Source organism: Lasiosphaeria miniovina (assembly GCF_030549165.1).
Source record: "Lasiosphaeria miniovina strain SMH2392-1A chromosome Unknown B0T26scaffold_2, whole genome shotgun sequence".
Classification (NCBI taxonomy): Eukaryota; Fungi; Ascomycota; class Sordariomycetes; order Sordariales; family Lasiosphaeriaceae; genus Lasiosphaeria; species Lasiosphaeria miniovina.
The window spans coordinates 4339513-4357437 of NW_026848221.1; the positions used below are offsets into that span (position 1 = coordinate 4339513).

General features: G+C 54.6%; 5 protein-coding genes across 5 annotated transcripts; 2 read left to right on the plus strand and 3 right to left on the minus strand.

The window, feature by feature from the left end:
- Positions 1 to 313: 313 nt before the first annotated feature.
- B0T26DRAFT_155292 (uncharacterized protein) lies at positions 314 to 1638 on the plus strand. The gene is made up of 2 exons (XM_060433479.1): positions 314 to 540; positions 595 to 1638. Exons 1-2 carry the CDS (start codon positions 538 to 540, stop codon positions 1267 to 1269), a joined length of 678 nt encoding a protein of 225 aa, XP_060300882.1. The 5' UTR covers positions 314 to 537; the 3' UTR covers positions 1270 to 1638.
- Positions 1639 to 2805: 1167 nt separating this feature from the next.
- B0T26DRAFT_672623 (ribose-phosphate diphosphokinase) lies at positions 2806 to 4062 on the minus strand (the record flags this gene model as incomplete). Its single annotated transcript, XM_060439478.1, has 1 exon — positions 2806 to 4062. One exon carries the CDS (start codon positions 4060 to 4062, stop codon positions 2806 to 2808), a length of 1257 nt encoding a protein of 418 aa, XP_060300883.1.
- A 1092-nt stretch (positions 4063 to 5154) lies between these two features.
- Positions 5155 to 6037, plus strand: B0T26DRAFT_672624 (uncharacterized protein; the record flags this gene model as incomplete). The annotated part of the gene is made up of 4 exons (XM_060439479.1): positions 5155 to 5289; positions 5337 to 5363; positions 5663 to 5779; positions 5810 to 6037. The coding sequence occupies 4 exons, from the start codon at positions 5155 to 5157 to the stop codon at positions 6035 to 6037; spliced, it is 507 nt and encodes a 168-aa protein (XP_060300884.1).
- Positions 6038 to 7654: 1617 nt separating this feature from the next.
- Positions 7655 to 15196, minus strand: B0T26DRAFT_672625 (uncharacterized protein; the record flags this gene model as incomplete). The annotated part of the gene is made up of 2 exons (XM_060439480.1): positions 7655 to 15012; positions 15127 to 15196. The coding sequence occupies 2 exons, from the start codon at positions 15194 to 15196 to the stop codon at positions 7655 to 7657; spliced, it is 7428 nt and encodes a 2475-aa protein (XP_060300885.1).
- Positions 15197 to 15509: 313 nt separating this feature from the next.
- On the minus strand, positions 15510 to 17020 carry B0T26DRAFT_696575 (uncharacterized protein). Its single transcript, XM_060441350.1, has 2 exons — positions 16811 to 17020; positions 15510 to 16750 (listed from the first exon to the last, which is right to left on the minus strand). Exons 1-2 carry the CDS (start codon positions 16849 to 16851, stop codon positions 15796 to 15798), a joined length of 996 nt encoding a protein of 331 aa, XP_060300886.1. The 5' UTR covers positions 16852 to 17020; the 3' UTR covers positions 15510 to 15795.
- Positions 17021 to 17925: the final 905 nt, after the last annotated feature.

Consider the following 17925-nt stretch of genomic DNA (forward strand, 5'->3'; position numbering starts at 1 on the left):
CAGACCAGCTTGGTGGTGGTTCTTTTCTTTGTGTTCTTGTAGGTCCAATTCTTAAAAAGTGGGTGCCGCAGGCACCTGAGCCACACCAAGGTAGTCTAAGTTTCTAAGCATTTCCTGCGTTCCTGCGTCTTTCCACTTCTTGCTTCGTCAACGCACCCCGCTCTACGTCTTTAATTTCCCTTCCACTGCACGCCTTGGCAATGTCTGACCTAGAGCGTCAGCTACTACTGGCGCAGGCGCAGCTGTATCGAGAAAGAGGACAGAGGAGACTTGCAGAAGAACGAGCGGACCAAGAAAAAAAACGACCGGACCTAAGCAGAAGGACGAGCGGACCAAGCAGAAGGAAAGATGCGAGACGTAACCTTTCAGGACTACATACGCAATCTACAGACCATCATCGTCCCGGCCTTGATCGTCGAGGATGATACAACTAAACGGTCTAGCGGAAGCGCCACCGATGTCCACGGTAAGGTTTACCCCTGAACCGTACGCCGATGGGACGAGTTTCCTCTCCTCTGCGAAAAGCAGTTCGACGACATGGCCAAGACGTTTGGAGAGGAACTGCTATTCCCATCCTTGATCTCGGTGTAGGAGGCCAAGAAGAACCTCTCACCCAATTCGAGAAAAGACGAGAAGGACATCGTACCCTTCATCCGCGCCTACGCCGAACGACCTGCTATGGTGATAGTGAACAAATTTGCCGCGGCGCATGAGCTCCTCCAAGGCACCGAGCTTCAGTTCCGCAACAACGCATACGGCCTTCATCCCAAACTAGTTCAGGGCGACGGGAAGAGCCTGCCGCCACCCAATAAGAAGAGATCTCCGGACCGCTCAACTAGCCTAGCCCCCGGCCGATGGGCAGTCCGCATCGCCCAAAAAACCAACATCGAAACAACAGCTCTGGTGGGTGAGTACAAGGCTGCTCACAAGCTCCCAGGGGCGAGCTACCACCAGGTCCTCGGTAGCGGCCCTCTTCCCAAGACGTTCTTTGAAGATTGCGCTTGGCAGGTCGAAGCCGAACCGGAGGCCGGTCGGCTTAGTACCGAGAGCACCAAGGTGGCCAAGGTTCTATGCCGAGCCTACCATTACATGATTGTCACTGGTCTAGAGTATGGATACGCTGCGTCGGGGGAATGCATGGTCTTTCTCACTATCCCGTTTAACACCCCCGACGTCATGCTTATCCACCAAGTCCCCTACACCTCACCTGTCCCACCTCAATTTTTTGGGGTAAATGGTTTGGTTCTGTTCTGTTTGGGTCGTCTGTAAGGGAGCACGGGCTCCACAGAGTGCTGGGGTTTGGTAATTATGAAGATAGAACAAAGGGTAAGCTCCTATCGCACGGGTAATACAGTCAAATCGGAATGCGACTCAAAGTGTATGAGTGCAGTGAATGTGTATTGCTTGCTTGAAGAACCAAGCAACAACTATCTAAGACCGTGGTTACGGTCATCGTATATATCTAAGGCGGGCCAATCAGAGCGTTGCTCTGTTGCTCTCAGGACAGAGCAACAGAGCGTTCCGCTCTGTGCCCCGCAATACAGAGCAAAGGTGGGGCACTCCTGCTCTGTGTTGCCCAGGACAGAGCAACTGTGGGTCCAGCCCCGCAGTCCTCCTGCCTGCCAGTCATTGGCTATTCCGCCTCCCTAGCTGCAGCTCTCCCGGTACGAACCGGGGGTTCGTAACAGTGTTAAATAGACTGGCCTAGTTGGGCCGTGCACGCCTCAGAATTTTGCGCTACCCGCGCTAGCCAATTAAAATGCGCAAAGCCAAAAAGTGGGGTGGGACAGTTGAGGTGCAGGGGACTGGGACAGTTGACTTATGGTCTCGTAAATGGTTTGGTTCTGTTCTGTATGTTGTATATGTCTTTGCTAGAAAGGGAATGGTCTTGCGACTCTGGGTTTTGGGGTGGGCGCGAGGCCCGTGCGGCTCACGTGGCCCATCAAGCGGGCACGTAAGTAGGCACGTGGCTCACGTCACCTCCCTTCTTCTCCTGAAGTACTGGTCATGAATGCCGCTATTCCAACACTTTCTAATAGCCTTGTATTTGTTTCTACATCGCTGGCTCAAAGTCGAACCTGCCTGCATGCAAGTGGCATTTGATACCATACCCACATGTCCGAGAGAGTCTGGTTGCCCAGGTCTTTTTTGTAGTAATAGCTGACTGCCTGGCCGTATCCCGTATACCTTGCATTATTTTGCCTTGGGTGTTGTGATGAGTAAAACTTGAGATCACCCCCCTCCCCATCCTGCCCCTGTAATATCCGTTTGTTACCTCCTTTCCCCACACGCCTGTCGGTTGTTTGTTTATTTGTTTGTTGCCCCCCTGAAAACATTCGACCCCGTCTTCCCATCCCTTCCATTTGTGAGGCAGAGCCGCCCGGGTATATCTATCTCTCATATCGCGGCCAATACTAATACCTTTCCCCAATCCCGTCGTCCGGTGAGGGGTGCAGAAGACTTTATTTTGTTTTTGCTTGTTTTCCCCGTGCTTATTCTCCCTAGTCCTGATAGGCGGATGCTAAAAGTTTTGTGCTTGCGTGTGTGTTTGTTTTCGTGCATGGTGAGGTGGTGTGTACCGTGGAGTGTCCATTCTAGAACATCACGCTCAACGCCCAATGAAAAAGGGAAATGAAATAACAATGAAGAAAATGGGTAAAAGGTCCCCAAAGACAAATCAACAGTTGAGAAACCGTGGTGATGAAAGGGAACACTGTACTGGTATGCTCTCCTCCAGGTACTAGACAGCTCCAAGTGTTACGAGTGTAAAATAAATCCAAAACTGTAAAGAGAATCAGAGAATCCTTAATCGTACTGAAACAACACACTGATCGACTCGCCGTGGTGGACGCGGCGGATGGCCTCGGCAAAAAAGGGCGAAATATCAAGGACCTCAAGCTTGGGGCAGGCGAGGCGGCGGTCATGGTCCTGGGCGACCGTGTTGGTGACGACGAGGGTGTCGAGGTGGGAGGCGTTGATGCGGGCGATGGCGTCGCCGCTCAGGACGCCGTGGGTGAGGAGGGCAACGACGCGGACGGCGCCCTCGCGCTTGAGCAGCTTGGCGGCGCGCGTGATGGTGCTGGCCGTGTCGGCGAGATCGTCAACCAGGATGCACACGCGGTTCGCCACGTCACCGACTAGCATCATGGTAGCCTTGGGGCGGTCCGTCATCTTGGTAGGCCGGCGCTCCTTGTGTATCAGGGCAAAGGCCATGCCTAGGCTGTCGGCGATCGCCGTAGCGCGCTTGGCGCCGCCGGCGTCGGGGCTCACGATGACGGCGTCGCGGAAGCCGTGGTTATCCAGGTTCTGCTGGATGTAGCGCTTCAGCAGCGGCCGGGCGTAAAGGTTGTCGACGGGGATGTCGAAGAAGCCCTGGTAGGTTCCCTCGTGCAGGTCGCAGGTGAGGATCCGGTCGGCGCCGGCACAGGTCAAGAGGTCGGCGACGAGGGACCCTGCCTGTGCGACCCAATGCTTGTAACCGGAGCTGTTGGCCTGGACCGCCATGACGAGGGTGGGGTTTTCGTAGTCGTGGGTCGTGTAGTGGTGGTGTGACTGTTGCTGTTGTTGGGGGTGAGACTGAGACTGGGGAGGAGGGGTCTGAGCACCCTTGGGCAGGGCCTTAGTGGCGATTGCGTCGGTGAGGTCGACGTTGTTGGTCAGGCCGGCGGTCCGAGGGATGCTCGGGGCCGGGGTGGCGGGCACGCTCTCAAAGGTATCTCGGGGAGCGCCCGTCTTGGTGTAGGGCAGGTCGGGCTGGCGCGAGTAGGGGAACATGGGCAGGACGGCCGTGACGCGGCGGGCCGAGCCCGTCTTGCAGGCCGATATCATGATGCACAGCTCGATGAAGTAGTCGTTAACGTGTTCCTGACCGGCGCCGACGCCAAACGACTGGATGATGAAGACATCCTTGCCGCGCACCGAGTCCTGGATCTCGCACCGCGTCTCGCCCGACGAGAACTTGTTAAGCACGCGCTGCGAGGGCGCTACCCCGAGGAACTCGCACACGCTATCGACGAACTTGGGGTGCGAGTTGCCGCCGAGCACGACGATATTGCGCACCATGATTCGTCGATTCTCTCCTTCCCCTTCCTTCTCTTGCACTGGAGAGACAAGGACAGGACGCAGACAAGATGTGCGGGGGCGACAAAAGAAGGCAAAGGGGCAAAAATCAATTGAGCCACTCAACCAATATGGTCTAGACGACTTTCAAAATGGTTTTGGAAATTGGTGTTTAGAGTCTTTCTCTTTCTTTGCTGGCTATCTTTTGTACTGAGGGCTGTGACACCATCACCAGGTGTCGGGCAGCTATTAGCCGGCGGGGGGGCTGTCAAAAGTCCCGCTCGTCGTGGTATTGTTAAAGGGAAGGCAAATACAACTTGCAACGTTGGTCTATGGCCATTAATACGACGGACGATGCATGGTTCGAGCTGAGGTTGCACTTGCCAGAGTTGTTGCAGTTGTGCCGCATTGTTCCTGCCTGCCCCTCGGCTTACTCAGCTGAGATGGATGGCCCGCCCCCCGGCACGGCAGGAACAAGGCAGGGGCGCCCTTGGCCGTGGTGGTTCGATTGATCGCGGCGATCGCTGCCATCCCTCCTGTGGCTTGTCGGTTGAAGCTGTAGCGCTCCCTTAGCCACAGACTAGGGGGGGACGGCGGTATCCTCAGCATCTAACAAGCAACTCGCCTTCCATCTGTGACTTTTGATACTTGTACGTACTCAATTGACTCCTCTACCGTCAGTTAGGTCAAGGCAATGGCAAAGACGCCAGGCCCCTTCCCCAGCTCGGCTGCCAACTACCGTAGGTAGCCAGGCACGCATCCAGTTGGGCTTCAAGTTCTTCTCGCCAGCGCCAATATTGAAATTCTTGCATGTGTCTGGTCCATGGGCCTATCAAGGCTCTCGTGCAGCATCCTGTACGACTCGAACCCCGCCGGAGCTGCGAGAAAGAGCTTCTTCGACTGAGGCTGCTACTTGACCTGGCCGGGCGTAGACGACGTCACGACAGTGTGGTGGTCCAGAGTGTGTACATACATAAAAGAAAGAGCCTTATGCTGTCAGGTCAATCCTTTCCATTGCTTTTATCCCCGATTCCCGAAGCAGCACCGCCTGTCCGCCCATCTCTCTTCATCCGCCTGCTTCACACCACCGCCGCCATGTGCGCGAAACATGTGTCCGTTGCGATCCACAGCTGCGGCAAACGTGTAGAGAAGGACTACAAATTTGATGCTTGCGGAGACATGTCAGCGCCGAGTCATACGGTGACAGAGAATGAGCTTGCCTCGACCAAGGTGAAGGGCGCCTGTGGCCGCTATGACTGCCTGGCCTGGAACTCCAGCGGGGCCTCGACTACCACGCTCTGATGGTGAGGATACCTATTTTCTTCATTCGCCGAAGTCATCTTAGGCTATTTACAGCCCGCCTGCCTGCCCGACCGCCCTTGATCAGGGTCCGTTCTAATCAATTCTTGGTGATAGAGGTTGCCCCGAATAGTGCCGATTCTACATGCGAGGGAACTTGTGGTAGGGATTTGCATCTATTCAATGGGTACCTACGGATAACTTACGTAGCCTTCTTTGGCAGGCTTTCGAATGCGACTGGTGGTTGGACACACGTGATTCTGCTTTTCTTGGACGGGATGAGATTCTCTATTGGCCGGGGTAGTTTGGAGTCGAGTGGCAGTCGAGCGTCCTGCTGGACGTGTTCGGCATGGCGTCGATATTCTACGCTATCCTCACGGGCCGGTGGCCGTACAAGCCGACGCCGGGCCGCTTCCAGAAAGTTGACGACCGCCTGGAGTGAGAGGACAAGGTTGTCTACCCCAACTTCAAACTGGAAAAGTTCCCCGACGATGTCACGGATTTGCCGGCCGGAGACGTGACTCTGGCATGCTGGAAGAGGGAGTTTGCGACGGCCAAAGACGCGCTGGCGGCTCTGGACAGATCTCTCGAGGGTGTCGAGGTCCGGGGCGACAAGTGTGCCGAGCCAAGAGCCGTCACGGAGGAAGAGGGTGGACGAGATGAATCAATGGCAACCTAACGTAGTGGGTGGTATCGGTACCTAGGGAATCGAGCTAGAGCCGTTTTGTTGTCATGGTGCCCGGGTGACGGTCTCTGCCTTGATATCATGGAATGTCGGCGGCATGGGGGACTCGACGAGCTCGGGGCACCCACCCTATCACTAGTGCCACCCTTCAACCCTGGCCCAAGTCTACTTATACACACAATAGGGGACTGAGGGCATCTCCGGGCCTGTCTGTCAACAAAGCCAGGTAACTATGCCGTTTAGCAGACTCAACACTACAAATACCTAACATCACCACTCTGTTCAATTAGCTTCACCTGCATGCATGCACCTCACTGTCCAAGAGCCATCTCAACACGTTAACTTACACCAAATTCGGCCACTTTTTCCGGGCCGGGAGCAGTATGCCAAATTAACAAGTCAACAGGGTAACTAAATACTTAGTAAGTAATCAGCCCTGAATTCGAACATAATTCGAAGAAAGCCCGGGAAACGCGTTTTCTAGCCTCATTAGCATTCGATTGATTTCCGCCGGCTACCCGTCTACATAGGCAAGTTACCTATGGGAGGTAGCTGCATCGAGAAGGACCGATAGGTTTTACCGCTAAAATTGGCTCCCACCATGACAGCTGCAATGGTAGATTAGTAGGTGCATGTACGCAGTGTTTTTTATCAGGGTAGGTGCCCCAATGAATTTCCTTGATTATATATATATATACCTAGGTATCCATCGCTGGCATCGAGGGACGTCCCAGAAGTAAGGTAGAGCTAATTAGATTAAAGCCGCTAGCTGCTTACCTTCGTTAATGATTCAATCTTCTACATATAGAGGTCAAGAAGACAACTAAGAAGGCTGAGGCAAAAAGAAGAGAAAGGATTACCTTCCCTAGTGCCAGGTCCAGGATGCCACGTTCCAGAATTGGTTAAGCCTCACACACCAGCTGCCTGGCCAACAAGCAAATCTTTTACCGTATAAGGATATAAAGGTCTTGTCCGATACCTGGCAAGCCGTCTAAACCGTAGGAGTTCAAAACTTGGCTATTATGAAGGGTGACTCTTTTCTTTTTGCCCCAGCCTTCGTATCTTTATGACTATGATGGGGGTAAAGACGGCATCTAGTAAACGAACAAGCACCGTAAGAGTTAAAATCCTAGGTAAGGTACTGTGAGCCCGAGCCCCTGTGTTTACATACTTGCACGAAATACCTTGTAACAACTGAAGATACCAATTACCAGACCTCAACCCGTCCGTCTAAAGCGTGTTGTTTTTGAGAACTTCCCATCTACAAACGGTATAAAGTATACTTTAGTGCTTTATTTTGTGTTTATTTTGCATTCATTTATTTTCTGACTACACAAGCGTAAGGGGTATTGTATCATAGGCTGTTGACTGTGGGTCTAACTCTCTATCGCTTTTCCCCCTCCCTCCCTCCTTCATGCCCTTGCGCCCGTAAAATGAAGAAAGATAGAATGATAAGCCCACAAAGATGTCAACGAATAAGCGGCAGTCAAGATAGCCTCCGCAAAATTACAAGGCTGCACCGGCGCACCTCCTCCCCTCGACAAATCCTCTACTCCAAGTCTAGTTTGTCTTCATATATTGCCTCGTCGTCCCCATTATTTTTACGCACCCTCATTGCTCTGCCTCGTCCTCCAGAGCCTTTCTCCTGCCTGTTGGCAGCGCCTTTCTGGGCTTGGGGCGCTCGAGACCTTCCTTCTGCGCCTCGAGCGCGATCCACCACCACTCCATGCAGGCTAGGGCTGTGCTGCCGTGCAGCTGCGACTGGAGCAGCCCGAGCTTCTCGCCCCAGTCAAGGATCAGCTCCGCCTCGAAGAGCATCGTGGTGGGCTTGAGTGTCTTGACCAGCTCTTCGGCACGCATAGAGCCGCGCGCCGCCAGCGTCACAAGCGCCGCGCTCAGGTACTTGAGCCACCGGTTGGTGTCAACCTTGCCGAAAACGTCGCACCACGCCGGGATCGCGCCCCCGGGCCCAGCCGTCGGTGGTGCCGTGTTCCTAATGCGGTCGCGCATCTGGACGAACTCGGGGTCATTGTTGTAGAGGTACGTGTCCGTCGGCACAATGTCGATGCGGAAGTGCAGGTACTTCTTGGTGTACTTGCGTGTTTCGTAGTTTAGCGGTTCGTGGCCTAGCGGCACGTTGGGCTGGCCTGTCGTCTTGACGCGGATGCGTCCGCACGCCTGCATGTTTAGCAGCGCCATGATCATGCCGTCGTTGGTGACGTACGTGACGCGCTTCGTCTCGCCCGCTCGGAAGGCCTTGTCCAGCTCGTTCTTGAAGGCGACCGCTTTGCCCACCTTATCCACGTGCGAGATCTTCTCGAGCGTCTCCAACACGCGGTGGTTGAAGCGCCACCGACGTCCGTTGGACCACTTTGACGTCGACTTGGAAATGATGCCGTCATGCTGGAGCTGGTCGACCCCCTTGAGAATCAGATCGGTAATCTCCGTCTTGCTCAGCCCAGGGTACAGCGTGTTGCGCTTGTGGATGATGCCTTCGGTAGTATATGTGTCCACGGGCGTCACGCACAGGGCGCGTGTCCAGGACATGGCGACAGTCAAGTTGGTATCCAGCGCCGGCTTGGTATTGCCATCCACCGGGTATGCGAGCGCTTCCGAAGTCGCATCCTGGAACTTGTTAAAGACGGAACGCTGCATGTGGTAGTAGGCTTCACGCCACTCGCGGTTTGTGTACTTGCAGCTGGAAACGTCAAACTGCCTCTCGAGCGCTTTTCTCGACGCTGGCAGACTTGTGCGCTCCACCTCGTGAAGGTTGATTGTCCACCTTATCAGCCGCTTCCAGTCGTATGCCAGAGGGTTGTCGAAATCGAGCGGCGGAATCTCATTGTCCGAGTATGCCTTGAGAAATGCCTTGCGGAACTTGTCTGTCAGGTTGACAATTGTCGACTGGCGATCCTTCCGCAAAATACCCCAAAGATGACGAAGCTGGCTGAGCGTCAAGTCGGGGAACAACCTCATCATCAAGCCCCAGTCAACGACTCGGTCTACACCACCAAGCAACGTAGTGACGACAACAAATGCGGCAAGTCGCGTGTTCTCGCTCGTCCAGTCGATATCGTCCTTCTCCTTTTCTGGGTCGCGCAGGAAATCGTCAGCCGATTTCGGGTAAGCCGAGAGCTCGCGACCCGTTTTGATAGCCTGGAGCTTGAACTTTTGCGGCCTGCCCATCTTCCGTTGCCCGGGAATACGGTGTTTCTTTGCCGGACGCGGGTTGGCGTCGCCAATCACCTCAGCGCAGTATCCGATGCCACAAAGATCGTCATCTTCATCGAGGTCATCGTACGGAAGCGTGTCCAGGCCAAACTCCCTCTCGTCAGACCATTTGCCTATGATAGGCTTCATACTCGCCTTTGACTCAGATGAAGAAAAGTTGATGAACATGTAATCCGGAGCAATAGAGCCCCCAGAAAGTATTGCGGCGCCGGTTTCTGATTGCTCCCATGTTGCACAGCGGTGAACAAGAGCATAATAGGAGCCCCATTCATGGTCAACCCAGGAACTCGGGTTGAAGTGGCTTTGCTTGCTTCTCGAGGCCATATCTTCCGCGCTGGTAGGCAGGTTCTGGAGAAGCTGAAGGTGGCGGTCAGGCATCCAACCCTCCATGGTGAAGCTTGCTTCCTCAACACCACGAAAGTAGCCGGTTCCGAGCTTCGACCAGGACCCGCCTTGAGAGGCTTTTATAACAATAGGCGGGACAAATACAAACTTTGCATCTCCGTTCTCGGGTTCGCGCTGAGGCTCTTGCTCAGAGACAGGCGTAGAGGCAGGCAGAGGTGCCACTTCAAGATTGGGCGAAGTGATAGGTGTCTTTATTGCAGGCTCGTCGCCGTGCAGCCTAGAAATTTGGCTTGTATCAAACGCTGGTACATTTGAGTCGACATCAGGCTCTTGGGTTGTAGCGAATTCGGTAGAATCCACACTCGATGAACTGGAGCCCGGCCTGCTGCCGTACTCATCGCCCTCGCCAAAGAATCGTTCGTCTTCTACAGACATCTCGGCATCCTCGAGCTGCGTGTTGGGTTCTAGAAACTGGATTTGCGGCTGAGCTGCTGACACGGGTTCTTTGCTAATAGAAAAGCGGCCAAAAAAGGACGGCAAGCTGTCCAGCCCGGGGTTCCTGAGCCTGCCCAACCGAGCAGGCAATTTGCCAAACCTTCCTGTTGTCGGCTTTGGACCTCCACGCTTGCCTGGCCTCGATGGCAAAAGACCGTAAGTCTTGATGGCGTCGATCACCGATGGCGGCTCTTTGCCACTGAAAATGTCATCCCTGCCATATGTTTGTCTAGCATATTCCAGTTTGCGACGTGCATCAGGAGATGTATGCTTCCGGGATCTAGGTGAAAGGATTGATCTCTCTCTCTGCAATTCCTCGGAAATTTGGTTATATGCCTGCGTTTCCAACTCGGGATCAATAGGCAAGGCATCAAGTCCATCCGTCTTCTGCCTCTTTGACACAGGACTCTCTTCAAGTTCATCTAGGATCGACTGCTTTCGTTTGTCTGGTCCCTCTTTTTGCGGCTGCTCCGACTCTCGAATCCATAGAGGATCCATGGGTTGGATCGCATTATTGGTGTTGTTATTGTTGGACGCGTTCTGAGTGTAATAAGGGGCATTGAAAACCTCGATCTCGTCGATTTTGCGCCTGCTGCGGAACTTCTGGCCGTTGGCGTTCGGCTTGTCTTCCTTTTCTTCCTTTTGTACGCTTGCCGGCTTCTTGTCCAGGTCCTGCAATAGCGCGAGCTCTTCCTGGGTTGGGGAGAAGGCGGCCGGGATATAGACGTTCGGCCACATGTCCCGCATTTTCCTCTTCATCATGGTCGGGATCGAGCTAGTTGGGTCAACTCCTGTCCTCATGAGCAAGGAGCAAGTAAGAAGCCTACCCCTTTCCGTCCTCAGCATGTGGGTGTGCACCGTAGCCTCTTTACGGGCCTCTAAGGCTTTAACCGCGCTGAAGTAGCTCTTCCAGGTTGGGGGAACCTGGTTTCTAAACTCCTTCAGGAACACCTTTGTCACGGCGTAGAAAAGGGCCTTGTCCCCAGGAAACACGCCAGAGCTGTTGTCCAGTAGGTAATTGATGATGTCGTAGGCCTGGGCAATGCGGCGCTTGCTTTCGGTTGACATGCGCTCGTAATCTGTCGTGGGCTCGAATGGCTTGGTGGTCGCTTGCTCCTCTGCCACAGGTAGTACTGCTGCGGGATTCTCGTCCTTTTCATGCCGCTTGTCCTTCTTTTTGGACAGTTTCGAGGATTTAGCGTTGCCTCGCTTGCCAGTTTCGGGTTGGCCCGTTTGGAGGACCCTCTCCGGGTATGGCGATGCTTCGACTCCTAGTAGCGGCTGAATATCATCAACGACAGGTGGGAGAGGCGTCCTCTGAGCTTCAGGAGCATTGTTATTAGGGGGTTCCGAATTGTCATTGGCATGTGGAAGTGCCGTCTTGTCGGGCCCCGACGATGATAATTGCACAGCAGGCCGTCCGCTGGCAAATGTAGACTGCGCGACAGGGCTGCCTGTCTCTAGCGAGTGTTGAGCACGTGTTGCCAAAGGCTCACTGTAGGGCGCCTGGGACGTGTCAACTTCCATGGGCTTGGAAGATCCTGGCACAAGGCTGAGGCCGGAAGATCTGGCCTCACCACTGCCGAGCGAAGCTGGGGGGTCTTTGTTGACGCTAGATGCTGGCTGTGAGACGAGGCTATCTGAGGATTGTCTCGCGATATCTGGCTTTCGGAGGCTTAGGCTGTAAGACCCAGCACCAAGACTCTCCCAAAGCTTGTCGCCGATACCTCGAAATGCGCCGGAGTCTACATCTGGTTTTGGTCGCATTGCTTGTCGGACTTGGAGGTGCGAGCGGCGCGGCCGCTCTCCCCGTTTCGTCATCCTCGAGCGCCGCAGGCGGCTCAATGGCATCCCATCTTCATCGCCCAAGCCCGTAGTGGAAGTAGGCGGAAAAGGCGACAGTCTTCGGCGTTTCAAAGCTCGCTCGGCTACAGATTCGGGGGTGAAGTCCGGGTTGCACGGAGTCTGAGCCTTGGTCTGATGATACTTGAGCCCGATATCATTTTTCCAGGCGCCGCCGCAGGTGTCGCACTTGAAAGACTTGAAAGCCCTGACTGTGACTGAAGATAACCGACCGCCACGGCGTCCACCACGACCCCGGCGTCCACGACCATGACCCCGACCACGAGATGGCGACTCTAGCGGGGCCCCCTCTCGTGGATTTTCTTGGCCTTGAGGACTCGATGGTAATGGTTCAACGTCGGGCTTAACAGAGTGTACAACAGTAGGCTTAGCCGACGCCGCCTGGCTTGTTGCCGTATTAGGCCCTAGCTTGATGACTTCCCTTCGAATCCAAGCCGCCGTTCTCTGGATCTCTTCGCCGTCGGCAAAGACGAAAACGTAGTTCTCGGGTGAGATTCCATCCTCAGCTTCTTTCATGACAAAAGTCAAGGTCTTGCCATTGCTTTCTGTAGCATCTTGTATGGAGGGACTCTCGGATATCTTATCGATGTGGATGGGAATAGGCTGCTTGGCCGCCCTCCCACGGCGCCGAAAGAAGTTGACAACGCGGTCTGTATGACTGAGCTCTAGCCTCCCGACGAGTCCATTGTAGCTGGCCGGCAAGATGGTCTCTGCAGGGGGATCTTCTTCAATGTCCATACTATCAGCTACTGTGTTGGGCACTGTAGGTGTCTGGTCGTGGCTTGATGTTGGCTCGTCAGGTAATTTCTCCTGGTTTCGTTTTTTCAGCGCCTCTAATCTAATTTTCACGACCAGTGACCGTCTCGGCTTGCCACGCTTTCTAGGCAAGGGGTTCAATGAGCCAGGAACGCCAAAGTAGACTTCGGGAACCAATCTAAGGTCAGCATCTTCTGTATTTTCCGTATCTTGGCTCCTATCAGGCGGAGCATCGACGACAATGGTACCGGGCTGCTGTAGGCCAACAGGTTCAACCTCTGGACAGGCAGTCTTAGCGGGGTCATGACCTCCAGTAGGGCTTTCATGAGACGGGACATCGACGACAATGCTATCAAGCTGCTGGAGTTGAGCAGGTCCAGCCTCTTCAGCAGCCTGGTCTTCCTCGTCCATCTCGTCAAAAGACCGCTTTGGAGGTCGAACAGGGCCGGCCTCTGGGAGCTCGATGTCCTCTTTGGTGGTCTTTGCCGTATTTGAGCCCGGAAGGTCTTCGGGAATGGTATATTGTGCTGGAACCTCGGAAGCATCGACTTCGGGGGCCTTTTCTACCTGGCTGGAGAACGCCTTCTTCCGTCTCCCGAAGCGGTGAGGCTTCCTAGCCAAACGGCAAAGGTCTGCAAGAGAGGCGTTTTTTGAGCTGGGGAATACCTTGGGCCGAATATTGCCAAATCCATATGCATCTGCAACAGTCGCCTTTGGCGGTTCTTCATTTGAGACAGGGGCCTCGTCCAGCCTGTCCTTATCCCCTGCCCCTTCAGCCTGGGAGGCGGCATCATGGTCAGGCGCGGTTTCGGCTTGGGGAACCGAGAACATGTATGCAGAGGTCTTCCCCTTGCGGACTAGATTGCTAACAACCTGGAACTTCTTCAGATGCGGCGGCTGCTGGGTTTCGGCAACCTTTGTGAGGTGGCTCGCCATATACCGACGGAAGCCATATCCGATGGTGGCGACGCTAACTTGGGGATTGGACGCTCCGTCGAGCCCAGAGCTTTGAAGAACCTCGAAGACATTTTGGGCAAGTGGTTGCTCGGGCGTCCAGCCTGGGCAAATCCGTCTCTGCCTTTGCTTGCGCTGGCCCTTCTTCTCTTTGTCCTGCTCTGACTTGCCATACAGCACCAGGGCGTTGGGCTTCGGTTCGCGGTGGCGAGTCGCGTCAGAGTACTGTGACGTCTTCTTGCCCGTTGCTAGAAACCTGTCCCATTCCTCGTCGCGGAAGTCTCGCATGAATTTGAGACAGTCCTTGAAGACCTTTCGCGTGCCCGAGCCCGGGAAAGACGCAGCCGTGTACTTCAGCACGCCCATGTCGACGACGCGCTGCACGTTCTTCGCCAAGGTCTTCATCTGCCAGACTTTGCCTGGGACTCCCATCTTGGCCCGCAGGTCGCAGTATTTGATTATGCCCCAGGCCTTGACAATGGCCACAAAGGTCCTTCCCAGCGCCTCGATATCAATGTTGTTGCCGGTCCATTTCTCGTGCCAGGCGACAGGTTCCAAGTCCTTGGTCAGCGTCTCCGGCGACAGGTCGAGGCCGCCGCTGTCCTTTTCCAGAATGGGGGGCGCAAAGTCAATCAGCCAGAGCTTGCTTGTCTTCATTTTCTGGACGACGATGGTCCTCTTGACGATGTAGCCCTTTTTAGCCAGGGAGTCGGTTCGCTTAGGGAGGGAGCGCTTGTCTTGGTCGACTAGGCGCCGGAGGTCGCTCTGGAGGATGCCCTCGGCCCTGGCCGAGGCGATGCCCAGCAGGCATTTCCATTCGAGGACGGGCACGCGCTTATAGTCGACGCCGTGGCGAGTTAAGGTCTGCCAGACAAGATCCTCCGCGGGATGGATCCGTGGCCGCACAGAGAGGGTGGCCTTCTTGGGTTTTGGGGTTTTGCCTTTTTGCCGCGTGCCTCTAGCTGCAACAACGGCCGACGACGGCTGCGGAGTGTCGCCCGTCTCGGCTTTGGTTTGCGCGTTTGGCGCTTGTTTTTCGGCCGTCTCTGCTTCGGGGAGGGCCAGAACCTCGTCCAAGTCGAGCCGATTCCATTTCTTGTTGCCGTTGACCAGGATCTGCGGGCGGGATCGCAACCAGTCCCAGGCCCAGCGCGCAGACCTCATCTCAGCGTCGGACAGGATAATCTCCACGCTGGCCGCATTTTGGCCGGCTCCCTGCGGCCCTCCTAGGGCATCGCCTTCGAGGAGCGCATTTCCATTTCCTCCTCCCCCGATGCTTGCGTGATACTGCCGAACAATTTTCAGCAGCGACGAGACCGGCACGCCTTTATCAAGCTCAGTTAGCTTCGCGATCTTCAATGCAGGTCATTCTCATTTTCTCATTTCTCATTTCTCTGACGCCGAGAAGTCACGCGAAAAGAGGCCCCGACTTGGCTCACCATTTTCGCCCGAATAGGCGATTTCAGGAATGAGGTCCTCGATCAAGTCCTCGAGACCGACTCCGCTCATTGTGATGCCGCGATACGTCTCATCATTGGGTGAGAAAAAAATTGGCGATGGTTGTAGGTCGATACCAGAATTGAACGCAGGTGCTCGTGGTTTCTTAGATGTTCCTTGAAAATGTGAGATCACAAAGCGTCGCTGTGGCGCATGTTTCGGTGGCCGTTTTCGCTGTTTTTTTCTACGTGGAGGGGCAAGCTGAAGGTGGGGTAGGCGCCCTGTTTGAGTCTGCCACCGAAAAAGCTTTGCCCGTGCCGTGCCGTGCCTGCCTGAACAGCGAGGTTGTAATTTAATGAGTCCACTGTGATTAGAAGCCCGAACTCTCTCGTCGGATGGAGATTTCGGTTTCCTCGAAGCATCATACCTAACTTGCCTTGGGACCATATCTATTTTCGACTTTTTTTGACGCCGAGACTGCCATGGTCTCTAGGCGCAACACAAAACTGAGGTAATGTAGGTGTACCTACAATCTGAAATTCTAAATAGAAAATGAGATATATGATAAACACAAACATGGAGTAGTAGCAAACCAGGACATATTTCGAAAAGATCCATCGACATCGAGGCATGATATCTAATGTATATGCATAGTAGAGGGATCTCTAAACCTAAGTCTCATCTGTTTCTTCGTTGGAGCCCGGGACTGCCGGCCTCCTTTCGCTCATTGCCTTGCGATATGAAGCCACGACTTGATCGCGGATGGTCTGTAGCTCCTCGCGCTGCCGGAGACTGCCAGCAGACTTTGGAATGTTCTCGACGTCGACCTTGGCGCCGCGGACAAGCAGCTTTGCCTGCACTGGCCTCAAGTCGGGCGGAGGCGCAACATCGTGAATGCCGACTTTGGCTTCTCCCCTCTTCTTCACAATCTCCAGCCATGGGTCTTCTTCCTTGCTGGTCGATTCGCCAATCACCTTGCCCTTTTTACCCTTCTTCTTCTTCCCCTGGGCTTCCTGGTCCAGCCTCCAGGTGACGCCCAGATTGCCCTCCTCCAGCTCACGCTCCTCGGCCTCCTCGGCCTCCTCCTCCTTCTGCTCCTTGATCTTCCTGTCCTCTTCCCTCCACTCGTCGTACATCTTGTGCATCTTCCTCTCCTTCTTTGTGCGCTTGATCTTTAGGCCCAGCGGGTCTTTGCCAACCTTAATCGTCTTGACTAGTCCGCTGAGGGGGAGGGCTGCGTCCACGCGCTGGTTGAACTCAGAGAGGCGCTCTCCTGGTCTGATTGTCAAGTCTTCGGTTGTTGAGGATACCGTTGACGCGGGGGCTGCCGGAGCCTTTGCCCCCTTTCCTTTTACCTTTTTACCCTTCTGATCGCCATTGTCGAGGCCGGACCTAGTCTTCTGGCCGCCGGCAAATGCCATCAGACGCTTGAACGCGCGCGGCACATCGTCGGCAGCCGCATCGGCGCGTTTCCTCTTCAGATAGCTCTTGGGCGGGGCATCGCTGCTGCTTCCCTGTGCGTTCTTCTTGCCGTGCTGCCCATTTTTCTTGGGCAGCGACGCGTTCTTCTTGGATATGGAAGTGACTGGGAGCGGTCTGGCAACTTGCGACGGCGGAAGGTCAAAACTGCGGCATCGTCAGATCGAAGAAGAGACGTGTCGACGGAATAAAGAATCGTGTACTTACGTTGACTGGTCCTTTTCCCGGCGGGTATGTTTGTGAGGCATTGCAATGACCTTGTTCTCGGGTTCAAGACGAGACTATGGGAGCTATAAGGTACCGGTAGGAGGTACCTAGGGGATGAGGGTGGTATGTCTGCTGTGCCAGTTCCACGTTGCAGATGCAAAGCAAAGAAATAAAATCCACCACACTCCGGATAGAGCCCGATAAGATAAGATGCGGGGCGTCAATGTCAAGTAGTTTGGCGGCTTAGCCAGAGCTCAGATCGCCTTTTCTCCACAATAAATTACATTAAGGTTTCTAGTACGTACCGACGTAATACGGAAAACGCCGTACATGTACACTATGACGGGTCTTCAGCGCCAACCCCGAGATGAAACGACAATTCTCGCACTTATTAAACGCCGTGCCCAGTACTCATTGTCAGAAGGCACAGGGACCCATTTTCGGCTCCTTCAGTTGGTCATGTCCATCCCGAGGCGTTTGAGCTTATATACGTATAAACGGCCGGATGCGGAACCCAAAAATGCTTTTAAAGGTGACCATGCAGTTTCTTGCAAAGTATCCCGCCGTACGGATAAATCGCAGCCAATGGAACATCAGTCACCACCGCTTATAAGGGCTTCGGAGCCGGATGTTCAAGGTGTGGGTCACGAGATGGATTCCCACGTCCACGATGAGGTCACAGATGGAGCGACACTTATTGGAAGTCGGGGTCCTCGAGCTAGGGTTGGCAGTTGCCGAGTTTCTCCATCGACTCGCGCAACGACAATAACAGCAACTACCGGTACAATAACAACGAACGCCCGCAATACGCATCATCCCCAGGCCGGGCGAGGTGGATTTGTCGCTGCCATCCGCACTGCTATGGCTTCCTGGATCGATCCAGAAACGACGACCCGGACACAGCGCCAAGGCTACGTGCCTGTGCCCTCGAGCCCTTTAGACGAAGGAGTTGCACATGACACGTCAATTGAGTACGATGCCGACCTGACTGCAAACACCATCTCAAATGCGCGTGGTGATGTTGCTCGGACGAAGCCCCGGAGACATGGCGGGTGGCGCCCGTGTCTCGTCGCCTGCGGGCTAGCCCTGCCGTAGGATACAAAGGCCACACCCCA

What these genes read in the sequence shown, in the direction of transcription:
- B0T26DRAFT_696575 (XM_060441350.1), bottom strand. Translation starts at nt 16,851, where the DNA reads ATGCCTCACAAACATACCCGCCGGGAAAAGGACCAGTCAAC. An exon ending in CGGGAAAAGGACCAGTCAAC is followed by an intron (nt 16,751 to 16,810) that starts GTAAGTACACGA and finishes ACGATGCCGCAG; the next exon opens with TTTTGACCTTCCGCCGTCGC.